The sequence below is a fragment of the Sapajus apella genome, unplaced genomic scaffold (genome assembly GCF_009761245.1).
Source record: "Sapajus apella isolate SASKATOON/1434 unplaced genomic scaffold, GSC_monkey_1.0 scaffold15, whole genome shotgun sequence".
In the NCBI taxonomy this organism is placed as follows: domain Eukaryota; kingdom Metazoa; phylum Chordata; class Mammalia; order Primates; family Cebidae; genus Sapajus; species Sapajus apella.
The window spans coordinates 32,101,306-32,109,968 of record NW_022436955.1 but is presented as its reverse complement, the minus strand read 5'-3'; the positions used below and the strand labels follow the sequence as shown (position 1 = coordinate 32,109,968).

General features: G+C 60.6%; 1 protein-coding gene across 7 annotated transcripts in view; it reads left to right on the top strand.

Annotated features, from left to right (window-relative positions):
• GALNS (galactosamine (N-acetyl)-6-sulfatase) overlaps positions 1–8,663 on the top strand; it is a 42,548-nt gene that overhangs the window by 22,636 nt on the left and 11,249 nt on the right. For 6 of the 7 annotated variants that reach the window (XM_032284687.1, XM_032284690.1, XM_032284689.1 and 3 more), the window contains 3 exons: positions 1,422–1,525; positions 3,915–4,051; positions 5,082–5,184. In XM_032284687.1, the coding sequence (XP_032140578.1) occupies positions 1,422–1,525; positions 3,915–4,051; positions 5,082–5,184 (344 nt within the window). The remainder of the gene's footprint in view (positions 1–1,421; positions 1,526–3,914; positions 4,052–5,081; positions 5,185–8,663) is intronic. The other variant, XR_004270667.1, reaches the window with a different exon arrangement.

Genomic DNA, 8,663 nt, shown 5'->3' with positions numbered 1-8,663 from the left:
GGGGGGGGGGGGAGGGAGGAAGGAAGGAACACAGCACGGTCCCCCAGACGTGGCCACTGTCCCCAATTGAGTGTTCTCTGTCCCCTGATGGATTCTGTGGCTCTGCCACTGCAAGCAGGGCCCTCCCTGAGCCAGGCCAGGTTCTGGGCATGTTCGCCTGTGAGGGACAGAGAGCTGCTCTCGAGGCTCCGTCCAGAGCCTTCCCCCGCCGCCACTCAGACGGGGGTTGGATGGTGACGCAGGAAGGAGCAGCAGTGACTTAGCCATCCCGGGTGGTTCAGTTCGTTTCTTTTTTTGGAGACACGGTCTTGCTCTGTTGCCCGGGCTGGAGTGCAGTAGCGTGACTTCAGCGCACAGCAGCCTTGACCTCCTGGGCTCAAGCGATCCTCCCACCTCAGCCTCATGAATAGTGGGACTGCAGGGCGTGCCACCACACCCAGCTAATTTTTGTATTTTTTGCAGAGATGGGGTTTAGCCATGGCATCCCTTTAGTAGACCAGCCCAGGCTAGTTTTGAACTCCCGGGTTCAAGCCATCCACCTGCTTTGGCCTCCCAGGGTACTGGGATTGCAGGTGTGAGCTGCTGCAGCTGGCCCCCTTCGTTCCTTTCTCCCCTTTTTTTCTGGGGACTTGAAGGTGAGAGCCTCACGTGGCTCTGGCTACAGCAGCAGGGATGACTTGTCCCTCTGACTTGGGCCCCCCAACCCCTCCTCTGTCTGGGAGTGAGCTGGGGATGGTGTGGTCACCAGGGCTGGGGGTCTTTGTCCTGTGACCACTCCCACAAGTGATAGTTTAGGGACCAAAATTCAGTCTTGGGGACTTGTCAGAAACACACATTCCTGCATCCCACCCTGTTCGACTGACTCAGAACCGTGGGGGGCAGGAATTGCCTGCATTTTAGGCGGATCACCCCAAACACAGGCTCCGGTGCCCGGGGCTCTGCTGTGGGAGTGTGTTTTTCTAAGTCCTGCATTTCCGTTTCGTCCCTGGGCGTGACGTCCCACTTTCTCCAGGAGACTTTGCAGTCACGGCATCAGGCAGTGGCGCCATCTCAGCTCACGGCAACCTCCACCTCCCAGGTTCAAGCCATTCTTCTGCCTAAACCTCCCCAGTAGCCAGCATTACAGGCGTGCACCACCACACCTGGCTAATCTTTTGTATCTTTCGTAGAGATGGGGTTTCACCTTGTTGGCCAGGATGGTCTTGATCTCCTGACCTCATGATCTGCCTACCTTGGCCTCCCAAAGTGATGGGATTACTAGTGTGAGCCACCACAACCAGCCAAGGCTCAGATTTTACACTGGAGCCAGAGTGCCCTTTGTCCCCACTGAGTCTCAGTGACTCAGTGTCACCTGGGGAGGGAAGGGGAGGGCTTGGCGAGGTCGGGTCCCAGTGGTCTGACTTGCAGCCCCTCTCTCTCAGGTGGCAGCAACGGCCCCTTTCTGTGTGGGAAGCAGACCACGTTTGAAGGAGGGATGAGGGAGCCTGCCCTTGCGTGGTGGCCGGGACACATCGCCGCAGGCCAGGTGAGTCAGCGTCAGCCTGTCTGCTGGGCGGCAAGTCCAGGCCTGTGGTCATGCTAGGGTGCGAGCCCCTCACTGCCCACCTCCCCAGGCACCCCCATTCTCATCCTCATCACCCTCCACCCCCCACACCCCCAGGCTCATCCTCACCACCCTCCACCCCCCCCATACCCCATGCTCATCTGCACTACACCCCACCCCCCACTCACCCTGTGCTCATCCTCACCACCTTCTACTGCCCCCACACCCCCATGCTCAGTCTGACCAGGGGGGTGCCCTGGGCTCTGTTGGGTGGAGACCACGGTGGTGGCCCGGGCTTTTGGGCTGGAGACCCTGGGCTCTGGCTGGATGAGGGTGCTTCCCGGTATCTCAGCCTGACCACCTTCATGCTGTGTGCTGTGTTTCCCCCGGCCCAGGAACCTGCCCCTTAGCCGAGAATTACAATGCAGTCGTCTCTAACTGGGGCACTTGATCCAGGCATGCCCTGAGACACACGTGGCACTGAGTCTGAGGTGTGTGTGTGAGCGAGCGCTGTTTCTGAGTCAGTCTGTTGCCCTCCCGATGCCTCTGGAGGCGGCTGGGACATCATACAGGACGACAGCCAGGGTCGACCTGGGGCTTGGGCTGAGTGTGTGGGGCCAGGTCCTTCTGGAGACTCCAGGAGAGAGTCTGTTCCCTGCCTTTTCCAAATCCCAAGGACCACCCATTCCTGAGCTCCTGGCTCTCCCGCCTTCGAAGCCAGCAGCATGCATCTGTCCCTGGCTTTCCTGTTTCACTTCTTTTTTTTGTTTGTTTGTTTGAGATGGAGTCTTACTCTGTTGCCTGGGCTGGAGTGCAGTGGCACCATCTCAGCTCCCTGCAACCTCTACCTCCTGGGTTCAAGCAGTTTTGCATCAGCCTCCCAAGTAGCTGGGACTACAGCCTCATGCCACCACGCGCAGCTAATTTTTGTGTCTTTAGTAGACACGAGGTTTCGCTGTGTTGGCCAGGGCTGTGTCAAATCCCAAAGTGCTGGGATTACAGGCTTGAGCCACCACACCCAGCCCGTTCCACTTTTAAGGACCCTGTGGCTGTATCCCACCTGCCCCCGCTTCCCCCAGGTTGGCCTCCCTGCTTCGAGGCTGATGAGCAGCCTGCATTATGTCAGCCGCCTTTAACTGTCTGGGTTGGTCACTCGTCTGCAGGCGCAGGATTGGCTGCTGTTCTGCCAGGTCCTCCTCTTCCCCACTCGTTCCACACATCAGGACACCGAAACCCAGAGAGGCAGGCGCTTGTCAGGGCCTCCCAGCTACTAGGGCCGGAGGTGGGAGCAGCTGCCAAGTGTCTGGCCGTTGAGCCTGCCCTCCTGCCACCATGCCTGGGCAGTCCCCTGGGTCCCCAGCAGCCAGTGGGACTGGGGGATGGCACCTGCCAGGGGCAGCTCGTCTCTGCAGCTGACTGGGCCTGCCTCCTCAGACCCTCTGCCCAGGGCAGTCTCTGTCTGACATGGGGCTCCTGGGCCACCCCAGCTTCCAGGTCCCTGACGGTGGAAGGACCCCCACGGTGCATGGAACAGGCAGCTGCGGCTACCTTTGAAAAGCAAAGCGGCCATGGCAATGACTGCCTTGTGCAGAAGTAGGGGTGGCAGGCACAGGCTCCTGCGTGCTGTGGGGTGCACCTAGGACAGGCTGCAGCTGCCCACCCCCTCCGCTCGCCTGAGTGCCTTCACCCCGAGGTCAGGGATGGGCGTTTAGCCTTGTGTGGAGATACCTGCAGGAGTGGCCAGTCATCGTTCAGTGGATGTCGTGACAGTGATGTGAGACTCAGGGCCCGCTCGGGTCTGGGAGGCACGGACGCTGTGACGATGACGTGAGACTCAGGGCCCGCTCGGGTCTGGGAGGCACGGACGCCGTGACGATGACGTGAGACTCAGGGTCTGCATAGGTCTGGGAGACACGAGGCTTCCTACTGTAGCGAACACCCACCGGGCCAGGCTGGCGCTGGAGCTCTGCAGGCGCCACCCATAGCTGTGCTCAGTGGCACGCCTGAGAAAGGTGAGGGGAGCTGCCCCGTCAGGCCTGGTTCGAGGCCCCCCTGCCATTCACAGGCCTTGTGACTCTGCTCAGTCCCTGCCATGAGCGTGTGGTGTGTGAGCATGGGGCATGTGGTGCGTGAGTGTGTGGCGTGTGGTGCGTGAGCGTGTGGCATGTGGTGTGTGGTGTGTGGCATGTGGTACGTGAGCGTGTGGCACGTGGCATGTGGCGTGTGGTGTGTGAACATGTGGCGTGTGAGCATATGCACCTGTCTATAGACCCACCTGGGCAGTGGGGCTCTCGCCCTCCTGGGGACTGGCTCCCAGCCCCTCAGGTCGGGGCATAGTGCCTTGAGCATGCTGCCACCATGTCTGTTTTAGGTGAGCCACCAGCTAGGCAGCATCATGGACCTGTTCACCACCAGCCTGGCCCTCGCAGGCCTGACACCGCCCAGCGACAGGGCCATTGACGGCCTCAACCTCCTCCCCGCCCTCCTGCAGGGCCAGCTGATGGACAGGTTGGTGCTAGACCTGCCCCAGCCCCTTCCCTGATCCAAGTGGCGAAGCCCAGAGCCGCTGACCAGGCCCAACCCCAGGCCCAGCTGACCCTCATATTTCTGGACACAGGCGTGCTCATGCCCAGGACAGAAAGAGGTGGGGGAGCCTGTGCTGAGAGGACCTGGGGACCTGCCTGTGGGGTGGGGTCCATCCTGGAAGTGTCCAAGCACAGCGAGGCCCTGGCTCTCAGAAAAGCCTTAGGAGGGCAAGGCCAGGAGATGGGGGAGAGGCCGGGAGGGGGGTGGGGCCAGGAAAAGGGGCAGGGGTGGGAGAGGCGGGGCCGGGAGAGGGGGGCAGGGCTGGGAATGGGGCCTCATCCCTGCCTGCACCCCAGCCACACACCCGCCCCTGCCCACCCCAACTTTGTTCCCCACTGGGCTTTCAGTGCCTCATGGCTGCCTGTAGCTTCCCTCTGCTGAGTCCATGGCTAGCTGCTCCCGCTCTTACCTTCCGTCCATTTCCTATCCCGAGAGCAGCCACCATTCTGCTCAAACCACGTTTCCTGGGTGGCTCTGAAGGGACGAGGATTCTAAAGTTTCAACAGTAAACAGAAGGTGGGGACGGCTGCAAGGGCAGCATGCCACCTCTGGCTTTTAGGGGAGGAGACGGGGGATTTTTCTCACTTGTCTCCTCTTGAGACCTGGCCCCAGTGCTTGCTCACTTCGGAAAAGACGGTGCACAGCTGCGTTCCCCGCTCCCTGTTCCTGTCCTGCAGGCCTGTCATGGTCTCGGAGATGGGGACCCCGTGCCACCAGCTTTCTTCTTGCCTGTCCCCCCTCCCCAGGGCTGGCCTGGCCTCGTCAAACACCCACAATGAGGGGACACCCAGGGACCCAAGCTTCGGCCACTTCATGGGCCTTTTCGCTTTTCAGTCATCATTGTAAAATATCAACCAAGGCATGAGCAGCCGATGATGGACACAGCCCGGAGCCCCAGGTGACCCAGCATGTCCTGCCTGCTGTTACATGGTCCTCCTCTCCCGTTCCACAGGCCTGTCTTCTACTACCGCGGTGACACGCTGATGGCAGCCACCCTCGGGCAGCACAAGGCTCACTTCTGGACCTGGACCAACTCCTGGGAGAACTTCAGGCAGGTACGAGGCTCTGGCTGCGAACGCAGGCAGAGCTGCTTCCATCCCTGTCCGTACGTGGCCTCTGAGTGCCATCCTGGGGAGGTGCAGGAGGGTGAGACAGGCAGGATTCCACCTTCCACAGCCACCTCTGCGTGGCCCAGGGCCTGGCAGCTGACAGGCTGGAGTCCAGGGAGGGACCCTGAGGCACAGCTACAGACGTGGCACAGACCCTGGTTAGGTGCCCCCCCCCCTGGCCTCTCCACCCTGCCAGGACACCTGAACTTTCTCTAACAGGGGCGTGGTCTGCTTGGCCCAGGTGCTACTGAGGGTCTCAGCATCTGCATCTCCACACCAGCTCTTAGCATGGGAGGGGAGATACAGTGGGCACAGGCTCCTGCCACCCCGGCCCCCAGCAGTGTCGGTGCTGGCCTTTCTCCCCGAGAGCCTCCACCTTGAGCCTCCTGCTTCCTCCCTGGGGTCTTCTCTGGCTCCGGCTAATCCCCACGCTCCAGCATCCCCCACCGCCTCCTGAGGGGTCTCTCTCAGCCCCACCAATTCCACTACCATAGGCTTGACATATGAATACCTTGCTCACGTGCCATAATTGGGAAGAAAATCATGTAGTTTAATGGGGAAATCTAAAGACTAGAAGTGAGGACTGGGGCTGAGGACTGAGGACCCAGGCTGAGAAGTGGAGCTGTTTCTCAGCTTTTTGTAAGAATACAAAAATTAGCTGGGCGTGGTGGCAGGTGCCTGTAGTCCCAGCTACTCTTGAGACTGAGGCAGGAGAATCATTTGAACCCGGGAGGCAGAGGCTGCAGTGAGCCAAGTTCACATCACTGCATTCCAGTGATAGATTCCGTCTCACAAAAAGACAAAACAAAACGAAAACCGAGCTGCCCAGAGGGAGGGGCCTGGCATGGCTGCAGCTGCCTGTCTGCAAGGAGGGCCCAAGGGGGCCACAGCTGAATGCAGGAAGGGAACCTGGGGTTTTCTTTCTTTGCATTTTATGATATTTTAAGTATATCCAATTAAACACATAACTTTAAACATAAAATTTTTCTTGAGACTGAGTCTTGCTCCGTTGCCCAGGCTAGAGTGCAGTGCAACCTCAGCTCACTGCAGTCTCCAGCTCCAGAGTTCAGGCAATTCTCCTGCGTCAACCTCCTGAGTAGCTGGGATTACAGGTGTCTGCTACCACACCCAGCTAATTTTTGTATTTTTAGTAAAGACAGGGTTTCACCATCTTGGCCAGGTTGGTCTCAAACTCCTGACCTCAGGTGATCCGCCCACCTCGGCCTCCCAAAGTGCTGGGGTGACAGGCGTGAGCCACCCTTCTGGGCCTAGACACATAATTTGGGCATAAAAAGAAAAATCAGAATTTACGTTTTCCAGCCTAAGAGCAGATAAAAGTGGGCCCCTGTGATGTTTTTGTCTGTCATGGCCAGTGCTGGGGAAAAGCTGCTTTCCTGTGTGGGTGTCAAGCCTGTGACCTGTTGTCCCTGTCCTGCTCCACAACCCCACAAGGTGCGGCTCGGCAGGCCAGCCCGTGGCCAGAGCCCCATGGACGTGCCCGTCTTGTGGGCCCCAGGGTCCTCTTGGAGGCATTGACCCTTGGTCTCTGGTGGCTGGGCAGCCTCACAGATGATGGAGAACCTCCGGTTCCCGTCACGTGGCTGAGTGGGTCAGATGGGAGCCCATGATGGACAAACACCCTTGGTGGTGTGGGGTTGCGGTGGGGGGACTCTCCAGTTCTCCCCAGGGCTTCGTGGAAGACACGAGCAGCATCTAACAGTTCCACACCCGATGCCCCTGTCTTCCTGGGCAGTGCCATGCTCGGCCTTGGCACTGTCGCTGAGCTGAGGCTGCATCTCTGTCTGTGAGCACCTGCCAGCTGTGCATGACAGTTTTGTCACCTCCTGGTGATACTGATCTCGAGAGCTGGTGGAGGGCTCTCATGGATTTGCTCCCCAGGGAGGGGCAGGCCCAGCAGGAAGCCCTCGGGGGCCCCGGGGTTCTCACCCTTCCATCATTTGGGTCGGATAGTTTGGAGTTAGTTGCTTGCCGCTGTCAGATCCGGGGAGACCATCCAGCAGCCGGGCCTCAGTCCATGTCAGCCTCATGGGCAAAAGCGAGAGCCGCTGGCCCGTGCCACTGCGCTGCAGCCCACAGCAGGTCTGCCCAGAGCCCACGTGACGGGGGGGCGGCACTGGGGTTCTGGCAACAGGTCCCTGGTCCACACTCACAGCCAGGTGGCAAAGAGCCAGGCACCCCAGGTTCACCTGGGAAACTTCAGGCCCAGGCCCAGTCACTGTGTGGGCCGCAGCTTTTCCCTGTGGAGGCCCCGGGTCCTCGGGTTCTTTGCCACTGCTGCCACCTCCCATTGTGACAACACTAATGCTTTTCTTCCAAATGCTGGCCCTGTCCACTGTCTTCCCTCCCAAGGGCCAGTGAGGCGCAGCCAGCTCAAGCATCATAGACAATGACAGGCATGTGTCCCCGGAGCTGCCCGCCCAGGGCCAGTGGGGTCTCTCCTGGGTGGTCCACGTAATGGGGGTGTCTGCTCAGAGGTCACACTCTGCATCCTGGGCCAGCCACACTCTGACAGCTCAGGCTGGCATTGTCACAGCTCAGTGCTGTGTGCTGATCCGCCATCCCCTGGTCCCAGTCACCCGAAGGGACCTTGCTGGTGTCCATTCTGAAGGCTAAGCCTGAGAACCAGCTGGGCCTGGAGAGTCCTCAGTGTGACCTGACCATGGGCCACTGCTCCTAGGATCCCTCTGCTGGCAGATGCCATGTAGACCCCGCACCCCCAGCCCTCTGCCAGCGGGGTCCTCAGCACCTTCTATTCTGGGCTGTCTGGAGGAGGGAAAGATGCTGTGAGGAGGACCACAGCCATGGATGGGGTGTTAGTCCTGGGGCCAGGCTGGGCGGGGTCGAGTTCCTTCTCCCAGCAGAGTGGCCTTTGAGCTGGAGCCTGGCCAGCACCTGCCGGGTTAGGTGGCAGGAAGGTCAGGCTGCACACCAGCCCTCACAGGTCACCATGGCTGCTGCATTCTGCAGACACTGCAGGCCCTCTTCTCATGGCACCCCAGGCTCCTCCTCTGCCCACCTCAGGCTCAGACCTTGATCCCTGCAATGTTCTGCTTCCTCCAGGACCCCCTCCCACCTGGAGACCCAACTGCTGGCAGCCAGCCCCCAGCCTACCCCAGCCATCAAACCAGCCCCCAGCCCATCCCGGCCATCCAGTCAGCCCACAGCCCACCCCGGCCGTCCAGTCAGCCCACAGCCCACCCCGGCCGTCCAGTCAGCCCCCAGCCCACCCCGGCCGTCCGACCAGCCCCCAGCCCACCCCGGCCGTCCGACCAGCCCACAGCCCACCCCGGCCGTCCAGTCAGCCCCCAGCCCACCCCGGCCGTCCGACCAGCCCCCAGCCCACCCCGGCCGTCCGACCAGCCCACAGCCCACCCCGGCCGTCCAGTCAGCCCCCAGCCCACCCC